Source organism: Ruditapes philippinarum, unplaced genomic scaffold (assembly GCF_026571515.1).
Source record: "Ruditapes philippinarum isolate M1 unplaced genomic scaffold, ASM2657151v2 ctg1760_1_1_1_1, whole genome shotgun sequence".
NCBI lineage: Eukaryota > Metazoa > Mollusca > Bivalvia > Venerida > Veneridae > Ruditapes > Ruditapes philippinarum.
The window spans coordinates 164,546-187,358 of record NW_026864715.1 but is presented as its reverse complement, the minus strand read 5'-3'; the positions used below and the strand labels follow the sequence as shown (position 1 = coordinate 187,358).

The 22,813-nt window shown below is 30.8% G+C and overlaps 1 protein-coding gene across 1 annotated transcript in view; it reads left to right on the top strand.

Annotated features, from left to right (window-relative positions):
* Positions 1 to 22,813, top strand: part of LOC132726619 (nesprin-1-like) — a 60,924-nt gene that overhangs the window by 13,721 nt on the left and 24,390 nt on the right. Inside the window, exons 6-25 of the mRNA XM_060711962.1 lie at positions 1,225 to 1,245; positions 2,277 to 2,397; positions 3,109 to 3,314; positions 3,572 to 3,714; positions 4,146 to 4,332; positions 4,585 to 4,890; positions 5,838 to 6,164; positions 6,797 to 6,850; positions 8,239 to 8,388; positions 8,869 to 9,042; positions 9,438 to 9,650; positions 10,037 to 10,153; positions 10,437 to 10,619; positions 10,981 to 11,127; positions 12,425 to 12,570; positions 12,972 to 13,152; positions 13,552 to 13,860; positions 19,110 to 19,436; positions 20,508 to 20,813; positions 21,193 to 21,507. Coding sequence (XP_060567945.1) covers positions 1,225 to 1,245; positions 2,277 to 2,397; positions 3,109 to 3,314; positions 3,572 to 3,714; positions 4,146 to 4,332; positions 4,585 to 4,890; positions 5,838 to 6,164; positions 6,797 to 6,850; positions 8,239 to 8,388; positions 8,869 to 9,042; positions 9,438 to 9,650; positions 10,037 to 10,153; positions 10,437 to 10,619; positions 10,981 to 11,127; positions 12,425 to 12,570; positions 12,972 to 13,152; positions 13,552 to 13,860; positions 19,110 to 19,436; positions 20,508 to 20,813; positions 21,193 to 21,507 — 3,933 coding nt within the window. The remainder of the gene's footprint in view (positions 1 to 1,224; positions 1,246 to 2,276; positions 2,398 to 3,108; positions 3,315 to 3,571; positions 3,715 to 4,145; positions 4,333 to 4,584; positions 4,891 to 5,837; positions 6,165 to 6,796; positions 6,851 to 8,238; positions 8,389 to 8,868; positions 9,043 to 9,437; positions 9,651 to 10,036; positions 10,154 to 10,436; positions 10,620 to 10,980; positions 11,128 to 12,424; positions 12,571 to 12,971; positions 13,153 to 13,551; positions 13,861 to 19,109; positions 19,437 to 20,507; positions 20,814 to 21,192; positions 21,508 to 22,813) is intronic.

The window sequence follows — 22,813 nt, the reverse complement described above, 5'->3', positions numbered from 1 at the left end:
CAGGAAGTTAGGAAGAGGTCAATTTGTCAAAGGTCATGGTGATTTTGATCGAAAGAAATTGTTAGTTCAGTTACTGGAGAATCCTTTGACCTTCAGTCAACAGATTTTGCGGTGAGGTTGACCATCACTGATAGATGACCCCTTTCATTAAGTCAAAGTTTAAGGTGACATCAGGTGACCTTCGCTTCAAAAGCAGGCCAATAGTCTTTCAGATTTGGTAGTGTGATTGGTAATGTGGCATCTTGGTTTTCCATAAGTGAACATTCATATTTATATTGGTTGTTGTTAATGTTAACAGAAGGAATATTCATCATGTTATGTCTTTGATTACCTCAGGGTTTTTTAACAGAAGGAATATTCATCATGTTATGTCTTTGATTACCTCAGGGTTTTTTAACAGAAGGAATATTCATCATGTTATGTCTTTGATTACCTCAGGGTTTTTTAACAGAAGGAATATTCATCATGTTATGTCTTTGATTACCTCAGGGTTTTTTTTAATTTGAAAGTAACATATTCAGTACAGATATTATGTAATCATTTAACAATGTATATTCCATATCTGAACATCCATTTCAGCTGTTGTAAAAATAGATTTAAAGTGTAATTGAACTTCAATTTGTAATTTGTCACCTTTAATGAGGTACATAATAAGTTATTATTGTTTAAGGAGTTGAATTGTGTAGATTTAATTAATTTAATAGTTTTATTGTTGAAAAGATTTGTACAGTTGATAGTTACTCATCACTGTACATTTTAAGAGAAGAATATATATTGTTTGTTAGCTAATACTGTACAGATTTGATGATAGCTCTAATTGAGACGATAATATGCACCATTGCTCCACTCAACTCTTCTCAAACTTAATATGCTCATGTCTTAGAGATATATACAATTTGTATTTACGTTAGTTAAGTTTTCGGGATTTGGAACTATCAAAGTACAGGAGTAATGAGTATATGTTTAGGAGATACATTTATAGTTGATATTCTTTAATGATCAAGCATCATTTTGAACTATTATAGGTTATTACAAAATTTCTATAAACTCAAAACTGACAAAAGTTTCGAGAATTAAGTTCTGATCTATGGTTAGTAAATAGAAAAAACAAGGTTAATCTGTTGAATTTTCATTCAACATACTAATTATTTCTCAGATATGACTTTCTGATTAATTTTGTAAAAAATAAAATTATAAGTTTATTTTTGTTTGATTGGAATTTAGCCAACCATGTTTGGTTATAAGGTAAGGCTTTATTCTTCCATGTGCTCACCAAAAAAATGTTTGTATATAAGAAGTAACTTGTTTGCTGTGAACATAATTACTTACAACTCTGTTTTATATGACATTCACACAGTTTTTCATGATAACCAATCCATAGTTAATTCAAGACAAAAATTTTTAGCTCGACTATTTGATGAAAAGTGAGAGCTTTTGTACTCATCCAGGCATCAGCGTCACACTTTGGTTTACTTTTTGCATGCAAATTGGTACCTCCAAAGTCTATAACTTTAACATGGATTTTGACAGAATTATGGCCCTTCTTGAACTTAGAATTCTACACATTATTTAGGCTCTTGTTTTCCTACCAAGCACTGAGAATAGTTGAGCACACTGTCCTACCCACAGCTCTTGTTGACTAGACCAGTTGTAGATTTGCATAAAGGAGATCACAAGTGTCAGATTCCTTTTGTAATAAATTTACCATATGATTTTAACCACTCTTCTTTTTTAAGAAGAACAAATAAAAGAAATTTTCCACATAAAACCTTTGACTAACTAAACTGTAACCTTGTAATTTTTAACAAGAACCAATGAATCTAACTGTTGTGCAGTGCTAGTTATAAACATATTGATGTCAAGTTTTATCAATAATTTTCATTCTAATTTACTTTGAATACACATTAGAATTATGTTAAAACATTCACCAAGTTTTTTTCTTTGACAAATTTTGAAATTTCTTTATTTTATGCTGTCACACAATTGGCTCAAAATGTTGTCAACACATTGTTATTATTTAAATTCATTTTGTGCACAATTGAAACAACTTAAAAACTGAGTTATAAAGTTTATTTTTTCAATTTTTGTAGTATCTCCAAAATAAAAGATGTTGTTCTTTTTTTTTGAAAGGAGGAAAAAGATTGTTGAAATGTAATGTATTAAATTAGGAACAATGTTAAGAGAAATACTTTAAGTTACACATCAAAATTGTGCTTGAAAATCAGTATTGGACTTGCTTGTACTTATTGTTCATGTTGAAATAATGTTGATTTCAGAGTTTAATGTTAGAGATAGAGAAGTATGAGCCAAACATAGAGCAGGTGGAGTCACGGGTACAAGCCTTGAAATCAGAATGTAACCCTGACCAATGTACTGAACTTGATGAGAAAGTTACAGGTTAGTGTAGTACTGTTTAAGAATATCTTTAAAAAAACAAATATATAGAGGATATTGAATGAGTGTAGGTTTAATACTAAATTTATTGAACGAGTTGAATAAAATCATATTATGCGAGCCTGTGGCGAGCATATTATTGTTTTATTCAACGAGTTCAATAAATTTAGTATTTAATCTACACGAATATAATATTCTATTTATCACATATATAAAATAAGAAAGATAAATTGTTAAAAGGAGTCATTTTTCTTTGACGCGCCTATAGTGTAACGCTAACATTAGCGCGCTTTAACGCTATGTTTATAGCGCAAATGACGTGACGTCAAAGTGTTATTACACTAGTGTAATATTGTCTAGTGTAATATCGTTTTTATTAAATGGCTTTATTACACTCCTGTGCCGCGGTTTATGTGATAATACTCTTTTAATGTTTGATTTATTTTTTGTGTAAACCTTAATGGTAAAAGAAGGACCACAGTTTAGATTGTATATGTTTGATTTATATATCCTTTCTTTAACTGACAATTTATGAAAAACAGCAAAATTTAAGAGTATATTTTGTATTCTGTTCAGAAATGTTCAGTTGAATTGGATAAAAAAATTATCATTTAGTTTGTCAGAGATCTTGAAGTATCAATTTGTAAACATTTTTTATTTGTTATCAATAGATAGGTTGTGAAATGAAATGTTTTCTTGGTGATTTGTTTGCAGAAGTTCAGCAAAAGTTTACAGATCTACAGGAGCACATGAAGAATGTACATGATAAGTTGCAGACGGGTCTTGGTGCACGGAAGGTACATGAAGGTGACCTTCAAAAACTTGAGCGCTGGTGTAAGGAGGCGGACATGAAATGCGCAGTACAACCACCACTAGACTGTGCCACAGAAATCAAACAGGAACAATACAAACAATATAAGGTTAATAAATAAGACATTGTCAGTCTGATTGTTGACAGATCTTGTTTAGCATTTTAATCATAGAGAAAGAGTGTAAGATAAATTTGAGAATTTACATATAGTCAAGGATTACATCATTTTAATTAATATTAATTTATATAGCTGATGGTATATTATATATACATTTTGTTAAATTTGTACTCAGATCAGCAGTGTTGATGGTACTGGTTACTCAAAAACCATGCACATTATTCATATTTATGGGGTTTTTTTTTCAGACATTGGATACAAGTGCCCGCATGTTTGAATCTCTGCTACATGAGATAGAGGACAGAATTCAGGGCTTCCTTCCTTTCCTCACAGAAGCAGACGCCACAACTATGCAGCAGACGACAAAAGCTGCACATGACAAATTTACCACGTATGTGCCAATGATTTAAATTACCTATGGGACACAATTTCGATTACTGTTATAACTTATATGAAGGCATATTTCAAGACACTCTTTGTTGTTTTCTTGTTCATATCTGTATGGAATGTTTATGAAGATCATACTTTTATGCTATAATTTATTATATGAAGGTTTATAAAAATACATGTATCAGGATGGATATAAGGAGGGACTTGATCAGAGAAGATTTATTATCTGAATCCCAGGGTATAGTCAAGCTCTTGTGAAAATAATGTGCAGCTATTAATTTTATTTCCTCAGTTCAATAGGAAACATACATTGAAGGTTGATATAAAAAAGTGACTAGAAAATACAAATCTGCATCTCCTAAAGATAAATCTAAAATGAATTATTTATTGTATAACTGTATTAAAGGGATAATTTAATCATTTTATTTGCAGATTATCAAAGACTATTAAGGATAGAGTAACGTCCCTTGATGAAGCTCTTCAGACCAGAGACCAGATTGGTGATGGTATACAAGAGGCCAATGATTGGATAGCTACTTTACAAGATGATTTGAGAAAGATCACTCGTACAATCGGGCCTACTGTAGATGATGCAGAAGATGTCCTGAAAAAATATGAGGTTAGTGATAATGTACTCGCACAATTTCTGGAAACTTGAATGAAAAATTAATCAGATTTTAAGACTGATATCAAGCTTTTCTAATGGTGTTTAGTGATTGTGCAAAACTTGAAGTATATGTCGTAATGTGTTCTGTATCAGTATCAGTTTCTTTCATGTAACTTTAAAAATTTTGATGCAAATTTGATAGTGTAAAACTGTAGTGAATGTGAGATAATTGCTAATATAGGCCTATGTTATTTCATAAAACAGGATGTTGGAGAGAAACTGGCTAACTACCAGCCCACTATAGCCCAGCTGAACCAAGCCGTAGAGAGACTCCGTAACCTAGGTCAGGTAACTGAAGCAGACGAAATATTACGTATAACATCACAGTATGAAATGCTCTGTGACCAAGTCAGTCAGCAGACTAAGAAATGTCAGCAAGCAGTGTTGTCACGGCAACAACTTGAGGACCAGATGAAAGATGTAGACAACCTAGTGAAGGAGTGTGAAGACTCCACTGATTCTGTTATAGGTCTACAAGCACCTATTCCAGCAAAGATCGAAAAATTAAAGGTAAAATTTCTTTCATCCTACTTCATAATACAGAACTTTATAGTTATGGTGGAAAGTTGCACGTTCATGCAAGACATTTATCATTTTCTCATCCTAGTTTATATGTATATGTCTTTAATGTTATTATTGTTTTATCTTCTTTTATTATTATTATTAATAAAAAATTGAATGCACTCGATATAAAAATTGCTCATGCATATTACTCTGATAGCATGTTTTTATACAAAGAAAAGACTCATTTAAATTGCATGATTCCCAAGTCTCAACACTAATACCCTGAATACCTAGAAAGATTTACATTATATTATACCTGAGAGATTTTGTTCTAAATTGGAATTATTACAATTAAAATCATGCATGCTGTGGAATCTTATTTGGTCTGTCTGCCACCATCCATGTATGTGAAAGAACCGCATGAACTTTATTAAGGCAATTCAGTGTTCTTGAGTTCTTGGTTGAATTTAAGTGACATAGCTAAGTTGTAATGTGCTTATACAAAGTCATGTAACTTTGATCAGTTAGTTCCCATAAAAAAGGTTATTATTAGCAAAGCACATGTCATATTACATTATTATCTGTTCATACTAATGTTTGTTATTATGATATAATGATATAGCAGAGAGGGAAATTGATGAGGTATATTTGATGCAAAATGCTGTAACCATCAACCTGTATTATTGAACAATCTTTATGAGTTAAATAATACAGGTTGAAAAAATCAGCAATTTTACCATTCTAAGCTTGTGTATATAACATCCATTGCTTTATTTGTCTATACTGTTATGTATATACGTATAAATATACACTATTATACAGAGCTGTGACTTACATTTTTGCATTTTGATAGCAACATTTCATTGCTTTTATGGTCATGCCACATAATAATGCTTTGGATGATGGCTTATATAATATGCTGCTTCTCTATGATGTATATATGTTAACCGTAGGCTGTATCTGCCAAACTTCAATCAGCTGGTCCCATGCTCTTTAAAATGGGAGATAGGGCACAACAGATAGGAATAGAGGGAACCAGCACGGATGCACAGGCAGTGTCAAACATGATTGATGACATAAAGGCTCGGATTGACGAGCTAAAGAAGATTGCCGATAGAAAAGCTAAACAGTGTGAATCCATCCAGAGAAATAGGGAGGACTTTGAAGGTTTTGTTACAGAGACCATGAATTGGCTAGATGCCAAAGAGGAAATGCTAGCTTCTTGTTCATCTCTTGACCTTGACCCTAAAAAGGTCAAATCATCTCTGCAGAAACATCAGGTATGTTTTATTTTAGGTTAATTAGATTTTGAAAAAAACTGTTTTAACAGGCCAAGTTTGTAAGCTGTCACAGTCACTTAGTTAGGTATAGTAGCTTATACTAACATTATTATTGTATATTTACCTTTACAGTCAGTAGATTTGAAGAAATTTGTATATTCCTATCCATTAAGAATGTTTATATATTTATAAGTTAGAAATAAGTCAGGGAGACTGATAAAAGTATGTCTATGAAAACAGAACTTATGCATGACATAGAAACAGTAAAAATCAAGTGAACCATAGTGCTTGTATTTGGTAAAAACATTTTATATAGGAAATAATTTATTGAAAAATATCATTGAAAAAATGAAGACTTTTAGTTGATGATAACCTGTAATGTCCACAGAGAGTTATTCATAAAAAACTTTAATTTTTTGGTCACAAACTCTTTAGACAAAGGATTCTGTCAGAAATTATGTGTCACAAGTGATCTCTAGTGTATACTAAAGTTACAGGCATTCTTCATGGTCAACTTTTAAACAAATTCTGTAACTTAACATGAATAATACCAGGCCTGCTTGATTATGATGTAGACTAGTCTGTTAGGGTGTGTTTTATTTATTTTTGTTGTGATTTTATACATGAATTAGGAAATGAAGGCGGAGTTTACAGAAAGGCTATCAGAAATAAGGAGTCGAGCAGAGGTGAATTCTGTCGTGTTGTATAATCAGTACTTTGTCCCCATAACATGACTACACTTAACTTTCTAAATGCTAGTGGAATTATAATATGTTGTCTATGTCACCATTATAGAGTCCTGCCAGCCTGAACATTCTGTTAAATCTGACCAGACTCTATATTGCTGGCTGTATAAATGTTAGTATTAGTCAAGGTGATTGACACTAAAACTTGTAACTAACTGTATTGTTACAGTATATTGACTGGCTACTGAATATAGTTTATATAGAAATAAAAATAAATAAAACTAAAAATCTTACTAAAGAGTACTTATATTTGTCCGTGTAGGATAGTTTAACATGATTTTAGCAAAATTTTGATCGTTACTGTTCTCAACAACTTCAATTAGGGTTATATGGCAATTCATTTAGTTTGGATATTTATTTCATGATAAACAAAGAAAGAGAAATAATTCAGTGCAGATTTAGTTTGAGATGTTATAGAATTTAATTGAAGTAACTTACATTTTGTTTTTTTAGTGTGTTGCACAATATAGCGTGTGATTTTTCACATTTCTCTGTGGTTGAGAAAATTGCATGAAAAGTAAAATAGATTCCAGCAAGATATCTTGATGTGAACTGTTTAAAAAAATGAATGTTAAGATGAAGAATTTATTATTTTAGTAATGGAATGTGAATGATGCATGATTAGATTATATATATATATATACATGTACTGGTCACTTATATATAACAATATATACATGTATGATACTGCATGTCAACACAGCTTCACATATATCTGCATTTTACATGTCAACAAATTGTGTTATAAATATATTCATTTTCAGCATTCTTTAATACTGGAGTCCTGGGAATACTTTTCCTTTGATAAATCTAGAATTAATGAATTAATGATTTGTAACACTTTTAGCATTTACAGGACAGTATTTAACTTTATGTGTATAGATTCCAACTGACTTTTATCATTTGAATATATTTTGGTAGCTACATTGACTTTTACATTAACTTTTGGTAGTTGTAATAACTTAATCTAGGAAATAAGAAGGGAATTACTCACACAAAATTAAGTTTTTTCACAGTCCTAATATAGATAGAAGGAAATACTGTGTATTTCTACTAACAAGAAAATGTTCAGTAGGACAATCAAATTAAGGTTAGATGATTTATGAAATTACTGGTAATACAATTCGTTTTCATTTCTAAAAACATTATAAGTATAAGTAGAGTCTATGAAAAAAAGCTGAATGTTAATAGTATGAAGTTTTAAATGTATTATTTACATGTATGTGTATGGTTTTTTGGCCCCTGCTCTGTCTTGCTGGTTAATTTTGATATATAAAATCACTAAAATCAGGTGTTTCTGTGAAACTTATTATCTCAGCATATTTCAGACTCTGGCAAGAGATGCGTTGGACAAACTTGACACGATCAAGATGAAAGCTGAAGTTGAGAAAACTCACTTTAAGAACATGGATGAACCTATACCTGATCAACTTACTGAGAAACTTGAGCAGATTGATAACCTGGAAGATAGCATTAAAGTTTGTGTCTTTACCTTTTATAATAAAAACATTCTTACTTAACATGTTAACATGTTTTTTTAAATGTCACAATATATGGTAATTTCTGCAAATTCTGTTTTTATATGATTTACATGTAATTTTAACCAATATGTTGTTTTTTGTCATATTTCTGCAAATTCATATATACAAAAGAAACTCAAAGGATCTATTTCAACTCTCAAATGAATTGTAATATTGCGTTGTGGAGTGCAATAGAATTAAGGTGTCCAGATCTTTATTTTGAATTATTTCAAAAGCATTTGCAATGAAACTTTGTATTTAAGTTCATCATGCAACAAGATAAAAAAGGAAAGATGTCTTATTAGCAATTAAGTTGTACTCTTTTAATTTTCTGATACAACCCTTTGATGGTATTAATTTTAATTATGTACAGATATCTGTCTATCCAGTATGTAGTGGAATTATAACTATCAATTGTATATTACTATATATATATAGGGTGCCATTGCTAAAAAGGAGCAGTATTTGGTGGAGGCATCTGCTGACAGGATGCAGTTAGAGGTATCTATGAAACAGATTACTGACTGGATACAAGGTGCCGAGGAACTTCTAGACTCGGGTTATGAAGGACTTGACTATGATACACTTAATGATACCATCAGTGAACATAAGGTATATGTTATAACTTTGCTAAAAGCTTATTTTCATATCTTTATTTTTGTGACTTTTTTAGGAAAGCTTTGAATTAATGGGCATGGAAACTTGTCCCATCCATCTTTAAATGGTTTAAACACATTTTTCTTTTTTGTCAAGGACAAGTTATTATTTTAAGTCTTTTGTTTATATTGTGCATTAAAATGTTATTATGAAATAGATGGGATATGCATGTGAGAGCTATGCAAAAAGCCTATCTATTTACAAGGTAGTTAATTGATAAAGGTTTTATATAACTTAAATTGAACACTCCATTTACTCTATGAAGCAATGTTTGTAATTTTGGAATATTTTCTTTTTTTAAGAGAAATGAAAAAAAAAGTCTGTACTTACTGTTTATTGTTTTATTGTAGGACTATTTCTCTGAGGCGAGCATGTGTCAGGATGAGATGGAACAAGTGATGGAGTTATCCGAACGTCTGCTGCCTACATTAGATATGAATGACACAGAAACTTTGAGACAGTCCCTGAAAAATACCAGTCAGAAACTAGCTAACATCATGGCCTCCTCACACAGACAACAATCTAACATGGAGAAGAAGGCTCAAGAATGGAATGAGTACCAGGTATGGTCAACTTCAAGGTGGAAAAATTCTTGTTGTTTTTCATGACCACCAGATGAATGATAAAAATTATATAGTTACTGTGTGATAATATTATTTACTGGCTTTCTTGTATTTTTGTTTTTTGATACTTATTTTTAACATAAAAAAGGAATTGATATTTGTAAAAATGCAATATCATTGTGATCAGATATAATATTACACTTTAAACAATTATTACTGTTCGAGGTTGTTTTTCTTCATCTGTAAAGCTTAAAATTCATCATATGGCTTTCCCCATATTTGTGCAACTTTAGACTTGGCCAAAAGAGTTACATTTAAATGTGAAGTATTACCATGAAGTGGTATTTTATTTGGAGGTATTAAAGTAAGCTTTTTGTATATTTCAGGAGGTTGTTATGCAGGTGACCTCTGACCTACACATGTTAGAAGATGAGTGGGAGGCCCTGGACAATGTTCCACTTAATACACCTTCAAATATTAACAAACATCTACAAGAGACGAAGGTAAACCTTCTGTACAATAACACTGCATTAACTTATAATAGTAATAAGAAAACCATTCTTTACAAAAAAGAGAATACAATGTAAATTTTGTGACAGTTACCATAGAATATTTTGTTTGACATAAGAATATGTATTCAGAGTTTTTTCATTGTTTAAAGTATTTCAGGTGCTTTTAAAACCATGATAGTGTATTACAAATTTGTCAGAAAGTTTTATAGGTGTAATGTAAGTTTACATTGTATTATAATTTAATATTTCAAACCTGTTATTTTATATATTTTAGCTCTTTATTGAGAAAGCTGAGAGTCTTAGACCAGCTATCGCAGACATCAACGATAGGTCACATGACCTTGATCGTGAGGCAACAGAGAAAAGTAAATTGTTTATTCACGGACTGCTGGCAGAAGTGAATGAACGATGGAAGAATCTTGTATCTAAAACAGAGGCAAAACAAATGTCTTTACAGGTAATTACATAACACTATTAAAATTGTATATTTCTACAAAAATTAAATAAAAGTTTTAAACAATTCAGTAAATTGTGTCATCCATACTAAGCTCTTAAATTTTTTTTAATGAAAATAGTCAATGTCAAGAAAGCAGTATATAAGATTTCTGGATTATTGGATCTATTGTTAGTCAGTTTAGGTGTATTTTAGTTGAAAATATAGTTCGAAATTGGACAACAACATGAGATAATTTGAATGAATTTTGCATTAATTTCAAAAGACCTTCAATAGCAGTTAAGCACTTTAAAGCATAATTGAATCTTGTACAAAGATTTGTCTCCCTTGGATTGTTTTCATTGATTATAATTTTACAATAAAGGATCTTGAAGCCCATTATGAAGACTACACAACATTACTGGGAACAGTTGACCAGATTCTAGATCAAGCTGAGGCCAAATTGCCCACACCAGTTGATCTTGACACTGTGAAATGTCCAGAACTGGTGGCCCAGTTAAACCAGACACAGGTACAAGCTTTTTTATTTTTATACAACCTTGTTAAAAAAACGCTTTATTTTTCTTTGGTTCTGGTAATATAATATAACAGTTCTGAGGGACTCTGCAGACTTTATAACACGTAATAAACGTGCGTTGACGCTATTATAGCATAAAATTTTAAAACAGATTCATGATGTATATTATATACAAAACACAAACATTAAATCCTTGTGCTTTCAAGAACGGTATTTATCCAACTCTTCATGTTTTACGTATGCGTTTTATTTTTTCCGGGGCCAACAAATTTGGAACCGAACGAAATTTCGAATTTTAATTGATTTAACAAAGCTTAACTTTGGAGATATATTAACATATGGAAAAAAAAATAACATAACTCTACCCAAGACAAAACAGGCGCCTCAGAAATTCCTAGAAGGATTACAGATTGGCGGTAGAAAAAAAGATCAGTGACATCAGTGATCAGATTCAATTTCAGAATCGTTTTTTTTTTTCCCAAGCACGCAAGTTTAAATAAAATTCAGGCATAAACATTCTCTCAAAGAAACATACAGAACATCTTTATAAACATCAATAAAACAACGTTTTCTCATATTCATTTTGTGCTTTCTAGTTTTGTAAATTAATCGGGGGATTAAACTGAATAACAGATTCTATTTGTTTACATTGACAACTGTCCGTTTACTTAGAAAGGGCGATAACTAAGATTAGCGGCGATGTCTATACGCCGTATTGCCGGCATAATTACTTGAATCCGTTTATGCGACTGAGGCCCTCGAATCAATAATTCCAATATAACAAGAGCGCATGATATATCAACTCTGGCAAAGAGGCCAAATCGTCATTTTTTTGTTAGTTTACTGGGCCCTGTATGTATTGCGCATAGGTAAAACCGTGCTATAACAAGAGCGCGTGACTATGTTAACGCATGGTTTTGGCCCCGTTATAACATGGGCAAAAGAGGGAAAAATAGACAATTTTATGCTATAATTTTGCAAAATAATCAGTTACAAAATTCCATGCATATTTTTATTATGCTGAATTTTAGAGAATTTAACCCTATTGCTTGCTGGCTGCAACTGAGTCTACTGATGGGACCAGTGCAGACCAAGATCAGTTTGCATAATTATCTGTGCCGTCTGATCATAGTCTGCATTATTTGCTATTTAGTCAGAACTTAATCAAAATTTTTACTAAAAGTGATTAATGGTTTTGAAAATTTTGAGAAGAGTAAAAATGTTAAAGGAATACCTGTAAAAATGATACTTATATAAATGTATATTGATGTATGATATTTTTACATTTCAGGAGTTATTAGAGTTACTAGAAGTAGCTGAACCAAAGATTACAGCATTAAAGAAGTGTGCACACCAACTTCAGAAAAATCTGCCCACTGCTGAGGCCAAAGTACAGTCACAGGATATCGTTATGGCAATGCTGGAAAAATATGAACGGTACATACTTTCCTGCATTACATCTTACTTCATATAAAAATAACATCTTCAGATTCTATAATCAGATATTTCTGTCCAACATGGCTGGTAAAAATACTGTACATAAACTAATATTCTAATTTACATTAGGTTGCCTCCCTTTAATTGTTAATGGAACTATAAGTAAAAATAAACAAGTAAAGTATTTGTGATGTCTAAATTATGCAAATGTCAGGTAAGTATCAATAAATCCAGACTAAGAATTGTTAAAAGATTGTGGCCAATCAGAATGTGCATCAGTTTTACTCTTTGACTATTTAATTAAATTATAAAAAATTCGCAAGAGTAAAAATATCATTTTTCATACATAGAATTAGTTTTGCTGTATTAAGAAAAAAGTAAATATTTTATTTTCAATTCAGGATTGGGGATAGTGCTAATGAGCACAGACAGTTACTACAGGAAGAGGTTGATGATAGAGAAGGATTTAACACAGAAGCCAAACAAACTGTAGAGTGGCTGACAGAAACCAAGGTAGAACTGGCACAGTTAGCTCCATGTATGGAAGAACCTATTGCAATGGAGAAGATAGAAAAACTTAAGGTTGGTCACAATAACTTCACTACATGTTTTTTAAATTGATGATTTTAATGATGGCTGCAAAAAGATGTTTTTACTTACTTATATAACACAAATAGTTGATGCTGAAGTTTTCTGTATGATTATGATTTTGACTATATAATTCCTTGTGATGACAATGATTGGGTAAGTTTTGTTTTTGTTATGCATGTAAGCTATTTAGCTTGTGGATTGTTGTTGTTCTGTTCAGGTACTGGCTCTTGCCAAAGATAATTCATGTTTGGAGATCTAAGATTTTCCTACACCAGTAAGGCAAGAAAACTACCAGTTAACCTTCTAAGTATTGGCATGACTAAATGCTACCCAAAGAAAACTTTTAATTTTGTAAAGGTTTTATTTATTAATATTTATCTTTATTTACAGTTATCAGAACAAGAGATTGCTATACGTATGGAACAGATGCGTCACATGGCTCAGCTTCATGAGACAAAGTTCAGGTCACAAGGTCGATCAGTTCCCCATGAGCTCCAGGAACAATATTCCATCATGGCTGCCTTAGAACAGGAAGTTAATGCTACCATGGCAATCAAAGAAGAGGAGATTTTACACTTGAAGGAAGACCGCAAGGCTTACAGCACAGAATTACGACTGGTGACCACATGGCTGTCACAAGCCCAGGAACAACTACAAGACAGAGTCATAGACATTCCTGAAGCTATTTATAGACATGAGGTAAGTTTTTGTATATCTCTGACTGTTTCAAACTATATTTAGTCTAGACCTTTTCATACTAACATCATTCCCCTCATTGCTTTGAGTTTAAATCCAGACAAGGATGTTGAATATTTTCATTTCAGGACATTACCAAGCTCACCTTACAGATTATTCTTAGATGTCAGTCTGTACCTGAAATATTGTATATTGGAGCATTTATAAAGAAAAAATAGAGAATGGCCATATTACATTTGTTTACTTAAAGACACTTCAAGATTCCAAAAATACACATCATTAGCTAACCAAAATGTGTGTTGTTTATCTTGTGAACAGTTATGTGCTGTTGAGCAATATAATAATTAATTATGAAGAACAGTTTATTCTTCAATTACACAAAATGTAAGGTTTCTTTGTATCTTAAGTGCAAATTGCTACATACTCAAACTTGGTAAATAAATTACTTGAAACTCTGTGATATGGTCAATATCAATTCAGCTCAAATTGATTTTCTGTGTTTAAAGTTTAGTTGGAGTTGGTCAGTAAGAAAACATCATTTGACTTTGCAATAAAAGCATTCAAAGTTGACCACTTGTAGAATTGAACTGACTGTATTGGATGATATCCCTCTTGTTTGTTGATATCTGTTCTGGTACTCTGTCATTCGCATATCATTGCTGTAATATATTATGTCCTGTTGTTTCATAATAAATCTTGGTATTCTTGAAGGGTCAGTTATCAAAGTTAATTTGAGTGTAACAAGATGTCTGTTAAGGCTGTACCTGTTATATATTCTGATGAGACTAGTTATAACATGTTTATATGCTACATAGAAAGATTGATTAGGTTAGAAGGAAGAATTGATAAGTTTGCATGTACTGGTGAAGAAATATCAATTTTGGATAAAACTAATCTGAAATTTATTTTGTACGCAAGATATTTCCATAAAATCATTAAAGCCTTTTTTGCTTGATTAAACTTAACAACTTTGAACATTATTTTTCAAAAAGATATACAGAAATAGTATTGTTCTGCAATGGTCCGACTAGTTTTTTTAGAAAATGTAGCTTCAAGAAAAGAACAGTATACTGTAATTCTTCACATATATTATTAGGACATAGATGATATTTGTTTGTTTTGCATGTAAGATTGAAATATAATTTCACTGAGTGAACACCAGATGCAATATTTTCACGAGTGGCGTAGCCACGAGTGAAAATATAATAGCTGGTGTTCACGAATGAAATATATTTCAATCTTATATGTAAAACAAACAAATTTTCTTTTTATTTCATGCTTTTTAAGTGATTTTAAGTATTTCTTTACTGATTTTGCCGCGTAACGTCGCGCATTTTCTTATGTGACGTCGTTATAGCATGACGTCACATCGTAAGTTTTGAAATATAGTTCTGTTAAATTTTTCTAATTTTGTTAAATTTTAACATGATAAATGATGACATTGACTTTCTTTTCCTAAATAAGCAAATTTACGTATGACGGCATTTATTTCTGCCTGTTATTCCATTTGGTTATGATTTTCTTTTCATTCGCATTTAGATATAGTCCGGCTACAGTGAAAATTATATTTTATAAATTTCACTAGTGGTTTATCAGAATATAATCATCTGATATATTGTAATAAAACACTGGAAAGCATGAAATAAAGTGGTATCATTAAGCTACCTTCAATGTGGGCGTGAAAATTGTAACAGGCTTTTTCATGTTTTTCAGAAAAACAGAGAAAACTACCTATCTATACTTTGACCTTATAAGTAGTTAAAATTCTGCCCATCATGTTTAACTTGGGCGATTTAAATGAATTATTAATGGAAGTTTTTATTTTCTTGTTTACTTAAATTATAGCACTCTTAAATTTCACATTATTTTCCATTCAGATAGAATTTGGTTTAAGTTATACAAGTTTGCATTAAAGTTTGATATAGTCAGCAATAAACTTTAGTTGTAGTAGATAATTGGGAAAATAAGTGTGGCATTTATTTGTAGCGTAATTTTCTGTATGTTTAAAAGATTAAAGTAAACAGTCTTTAAAGTTGACCATTTGTAGAATTGAGCTGCCTGTATTGAATTAGATATCTTTCTTGTTTGTTGATATTCGACTTAACACCATTTTGCTGTATATGTTATATGCCACACTGTAAGACCATTTATCTCAAACTTTCTGAAATTCAGATGGTAAAAGAGTTTAAATGGGGCATACATTATCTGAAGAAAAAATATTTCATTTAATTCAGTCTAGTGATAAAATCAGGGTTAAACTGTTGAATAGTTAAAATGTATTGGTAGATGGTCGACCATTGGCTAATTAAATAGTCAGGTATGACTTTTCTAAAGAATTTTAATTTTGTAAACCTAGATTTATTGATTTGTGTCTATTTTTATGAAAGGAGATTTGGAATTTTGAGATAAAAGTTGAATGAGGTTAAAGATTCCATGTCGTATTTTATAAGATTCCGAAATAGGATTAACAAGATTTTGATAAGCGATGATTTAAGATGAATGACATTAAACTGAAATCTTATCCAGTTCAATATAAACCTACATAAAATGATAGGTAATTAATTGTTTATATATCAGCTTTTTACATTCTTTCATTGAAAAATATTTCCATTTTAGTTTAAAGATTCTTTCGTTATTTTACTAATCTAGTGCTAAAGTTCAGTATCTATTTTGGATTTAAGCCAGAGCTATTTTAGTTTTCTAAATGTGAATCTGTTTAAAATCGGTGTTGTTTAGGGGGATATATAAGTGCATTGTACACTGACACAATTTTCTATTATATTTCCACTCATTTTTTGCATAAACGGCAATTTTGATTTTCAAGTAGTCGGGTATGTAATGATCGTAGATCAAATACAATTTTCACTCTCATTATCGTTATCAATGTTTGAGATATTGGTGGCGATCGTAATTTTCACCCCTTGGTTTTTCGGATTTTTAAACAATGCCATACTTGGAGTATTGATATTATACATTGTTGTAAGTAATTGCTTTTTGCTGGCACAGAATCAACAATAGGTTATTTTTATGAGAGAGTTTTAAAGCTACTGTAAATTGATATGATGTTGAAAATTACCGTACATGTTTTATTGTGGAGTTGACGATGAAATGAAGTTATTGAACGGATTAAGCTGCAAGCATAAATACAAAACTATTGAACTTGGGAGTTTTTACAGCATGTTTAATGTGTCAAATTTTTGTGATTTCTTCAAATTTGGATTAATTCTATTGTGACTTTAAGATTAAAATTATTTAACAAGGACATATTAAACAATTGTTGTAACTTGTAAAATCTTTAAGGCCTTAATGTATATTTTTCAAAGGGCGGTGCTTGGAGCATGCATCATTCCACAATGCAATCCTTGTTTCATCACCTTAGTGCAGTAATGGGTTAAGTCCTAAATTCAGTAAGAGTTAACATATTACTGCACCTATGGTGATGGTCTTATACTCAGTTGTACAAAGCTTGCAACATTTCGAATTCTGTCATTGTACTTTTATTAATATTATTTCCTATTCTTCAATTTTATTTTAAAATGTTGAAGCAAAGTTTAAAAGTATTGTAAAATATGCTTTAAAATCTAAAGTATTGCAGCTGTGTACATTAGTACTTGAAATATAGATCTGAAAATAAAATGGGACAAGAATGGATCGAGTGTATATTAACATATTAGCAGTAGCGTTTAAGACTTTCTGTCATTGATGAGAAGATTTATATCTTAATTGGCCCGATCACGAGTATTTACATTTAAACTTGAAAAATACAATCTATTAATGGAGTTTATCAATGACAAAAACATCAGTGTCAAATATACTTTTTAAATTAACAAATCTATAGTAGCGTATAAGATATTAAATTTAAGTTTAGCTTAATGGAGAAAAAATCTCGAAGTTTGATATAAAGTTAGCCTTGAATTTAAATGCATATCAAAGTTAAGATTTTTTTCTAATCGATTATAGGTAGTTAAACAGTTTTACCTTAAGTAAGCATTATTTTCAAAAAGGTATAGCTTTTTCAGCCATCATAATTAATTATTACAGCTGACCTTGAGTGTCTTTGACTCTAATATTTATGTTGAGAATATTATATATATGACAATATGACATTGTGGTTTTATATCAAAACCTTTTTTTTTTTCATTTATTTGTTCATAGATTATTCATAATTGAAAAAAGGCTAACTTACTGCCAGACTAATCTGCCCATTTAGAAAATACAGTTCAGTACAGTCAGTCTTTCGTTTAGCGTAAATGACTTTTTTTACTGCTTTGGATCACAAGTCACACTGGTTTAAATGTTTCATATAAATATTTAATTAATTAGTTTCCTGTAAATTGTTAACCAATGGACCAGTATATTACCCACTGAACATTCTTTAATAGAATTCTTTTCTTTCTCATGATTAATTTATGCAGCAGGTACTGATAATCTAATTGAATGAAATCAAATATCTCCAATATTCCCCCATATTATTCTGTTGGTTGTAAGTTACTCCTAGGTTTAACTGACTCCTACAAGAAGTATGTGATAGTGCTTTATGTTATACACAAAATGTAGTTTAATCATTGTTTACCTTCAGACTATCAGAGGTTTTAAATTCTCAAGAAACTAGCCCTAAACATCGACCAATTGTTTCTGAATAGAAGGCCAAGATATTTACAAACATGACTTTCAACCTTGTTCATTTAATTTAAAAGGTGTTGACACTCGTAAAGGGAATTTTGATAAGGTCTGAAGACACTTTTCTGAAGAAAGCTTAGCATTTTGTCTCTAATTCATTTGCCCCTTGTTTCCTTATAAAATGTTATCACTTGATACATTCTCATTCATTTGATGTGTTATTGTGTAAATGAAAGGCACAGACAAGCTTGTAATGTAGCAAAAGCAGTGAATTTTAAGCTATAAGACACTAGCAAATACATATAAATCAATGATTTAAGAAAAATAAACAAAAAGGAAATTTTACAATGGAGCCTAGAGGGAGATTTGTACGTCTAAAAATTGAGGTGAATTAAGAGTGATAATTTTACGTGATTTTTGTTACTTTTTCCATTACCTCCTAACAACTTTTTTCGAATTCAGTGACATTAAATTAAGATGATTCTTTGTAGGATATAACAATATTATAAAGAAATGGCTTGATGTAAAAGATTGTATGTTATTGTGTAGTATTTTTTAAAATTTCATTCCATAGAATATTTGATTTAGGTAATCTCTGAAACATTTACTTTAAGAGTTATGTTGCTTTGCAGGAGTTGCTTGGAGAGTTTGATCCATTCAAGAAGAAGTTAGATACCCTCCGCACCAAAGGTAGTGACCTCATCAAACACAGTTCAGACCCTGTAGAGAAACAGACCATACAAAAAGCTCTAGCCGACACCAACAGATCCTGGTCTACGGTACAAACAAAGGCGGGGGAAAAGACGAGACAACTGAAAGAGGCTGATCAGCTTGCTAAAAGTTTTACAGAGACAGCAGAAGCTATAGAGAGATGGTTAGAACAGTCAGAAGAACAGATAACTGTAGAACCAACCTGGGTAGACTTTGACAAAGTCAGGGACCAACTTAAATCTAGCAAGGTCAGTTCTTATCTCTAACTTGTAGTAAATGTTATCTATTAAAGAATTTCGTACACAAATGAATATAGTAAATAATAAGAATAATGGTATTTTGCAGGTGTGAGAGAACGTTGCATCTTTTTAATGTATTGCAGTTATGTGATTTAAGATATTGAATTATGTAACCAGAGTAAATAGTGATTTACATAAAATGGGCTCGGTTTTATTACAGAACTTGATATACCATTAAATCCAATATTCCAGTGATGCATAAAGTGGGCGCTATGGAATTTATTTGATTAAGACCATGTGAAATGTGCCTAATGTTTTATGTAAAGAATATGCAAAATTTTTAATGAAGATTTGCTTATGATAACTAAACATCAAGCATATTGCTTGTACAAAAAGGAATATATTAAAAGTGACTTTCACCCTGGTTTATATTAAACATCCATTACCTACAACAGCCATAAATTTATTTGAAAAACTTATTTGATTATTTTGAGTTCTACAAAAACTTTAAAGTTTAAAGCAATATCAAGTTGAAGAAGCATGCCTAAAGATAAACTAAGATGTTATAAAACTTAAGTTTTAATAATGTTGTATATTACCACTACAATTGTCCTATAAATCAACATTTTATGCTTTAAATTCCCAATTTAAAATCCTTTATCAAGTACCCATGTTTTATTTGGACACTTTGATTTTTCAATAGGTATGAGATAATAAGTTCAAAAAGAAGCATTGAATTAAAGATTTGTTATCAACTATAAAGTATAAAACAACTTGTCACTATTACATATGATAATTACAGTCTTTGAAATAAGGAACAGTGATAGCATCTTTGTTATTTTTGTTATATTCTTCACAATGCAAGTTTTAAAGGGCCTTTTATTGTTAAAATAATTATTGATGGTTATAATTATTTTGTCTCATTTTCATTTTGATTTTGTATAATACTACATTGTACTCTGTTACATTTTATATGAATTACTGGTAGTACTTGTATTAAAAATGATAAATTGTAATGATCATTGCAAAGAAAGAAATATTTCCAGAGTTGTTAAAGAAAGATCTTTTTAACATTTGCAGAAGCTTTTGAAGGAGTCGGAGCAGCAGCAGAAGAGACTTGGTCATCTGAATGCTTTAGTGAAACAAATGGAGCCTCTGTGTGACACAGTTCCTCAGATGGAGAAGCTTGCTGATCTGAGTCATAAAACGTTTGATGTAAGGGCAAAAACTACAGACAAGGTGAATGACCTGGAAGATGTCAATGAACAGATAGAAGAGTATGAAATAGAACTGGCAGATATTAAACAATGGATGGAGAAAACAAGAGCCCATCTTACAATGAGAGATGATACATTGACACTAAAAGATCAGCTTCACATGCAAGAGGTGTGTACTCGAAGTTAAATAATTTCACATTAAGTTGTAGATATATTTTATTCATGTCATGAAAAATATGAGAGAAAATAGGGAAAGTTTGGATATAAACATGGAAAAAAATTGAATATTTTCTAATATTGAAAATAAAACTGCTTGTAATCATTTATATAAAATGCTGTGTTATTTCATAAAGTTTGAAAGTCTTAATCATTATTATGTATATAACAGCATATGGAAGAAATAGGAATTTAATGAATTCAGAAGTTCAGTTTGTTGCAGTTATAATATACAAGTGTATAATAATCTGACACAAAGGTATACAACCAAGAGTGTTTTATTTTTCCATTAAATAAATATTAACTTTGATAACTTGGTTTTTATATTTCAGAATCTCATTAGTGACATAGAGGGTCATAAAGGGAAAGCACTCTATGTGTTAGAAAAGCATGCCGAGCTACATGCCGCTGTAGGAGAAGAATCTCGACTTCACAACACTAATCTTGCTGCCGAGATAAACACACTCCTTGACCAGGCTCGCACTGATCGTGATGAATTACGGGAAGCTGTAGATCAGCAAGATCGTTACGAGGCTGAATTACGATCACTCTCATCATCAATCAACGAATCACAGGAAAGACTTCTTGGGTCTCCAATTCTGGCCAGCAGTGTTGATGATTTAAAGGCACAGATAACAGAACGCAATGTAAGTACAAACATTAGAGATGCACAATTAGCTTGTGTATTATATCATTTATATCATTCATTAACTTGGAATGATGCAACCAGTATACATGCATGCATGTTGTTATTCCAGGAATTTGTAGTTCAATGAATACATCATTTTGACTTGTTTATTTATATGGTAAATTCCATTAGATATTATGTTTAAACATTTACTTTCTTCAGATTTCACAATTCCACTCCTAAAATTTCCTTTTTGCAGTAGTCTTTTTCCTTATTTTTCCCACATCTTTATGTAAACAACTTCACACCTCTTAGAATTTTTAAGCACTTTGGTTAAACTTTTTACTCTTTTTGTATTAAAAGTATTCAAATATTTTGGATTTTATTACTTATGAAAATTTTCTCTGGAAATTATTTCTACAAGTTGCACCAGCATTAAAATAAATTTTACTACTGGTTATAAATCAAATTTGTCAATATTCCAACTACCAAGTGACCTATCAAATTCCTTATCATATGACACTCAGCATTTTGTTTTAACCAATCAAAAGAGTCTTTGTTAATTAATTATATGGCATTGTAATTAGTGGGTTATCATAAGACTGCAGATCTAAACATGTTAGATTTTTCTGATACATTTACTAATATAATAAACTTATGGTTGGCTGTTTTGATATATTTGTGAGTTTTGCCAAATTTTATTCTATTAAAATGAGAACTTTGTAAGATATGAATTAAAACAGCTTACTTGGCCAAAATAATTGACAAGTGTGCAGTTACTAAAATAAAATGATTGGAAATTATCCAGAATATTTTGTTAAGGCATTGTATCTAAGGAATATTAGTTCTATTGTTTCGAACAAGGAGCACTAGAGTAACTTCTAGTTTAACATGGCTCTATATGGTTAGTGTTGTTGCATGGATACTTGGAATAATTTATCAGGAACCAGATGATGAACTTAAAAACTTGATAGGTTACCAAGGAAACGATAGTTGGAAATTTTCAAATTTGATTTTCGTTGGTGATCAAACTTGGCGAACAGAAAACATAGAAATGTGGAAACCAGTTTTTATTCCAGTAAGTTGAAGTAGTTTACAAAAATGTTAAATACTTTTTAATTGTCTTAGAATGATTATAATAATTTGTCATCTTTCTTTTTGTCATAGTCTTCTTCACTGTAAAAGTTACCTCTATTTGTATTAAACTTTAATTTAAACAATGTCCCTTGTGTATAATATAGTTGTTAACTAAAAGATAGTGAGAAACAATGTTATAATAGATCTAACTACTTGTTTACATATCAAACTAGTAATATAACTTTAAT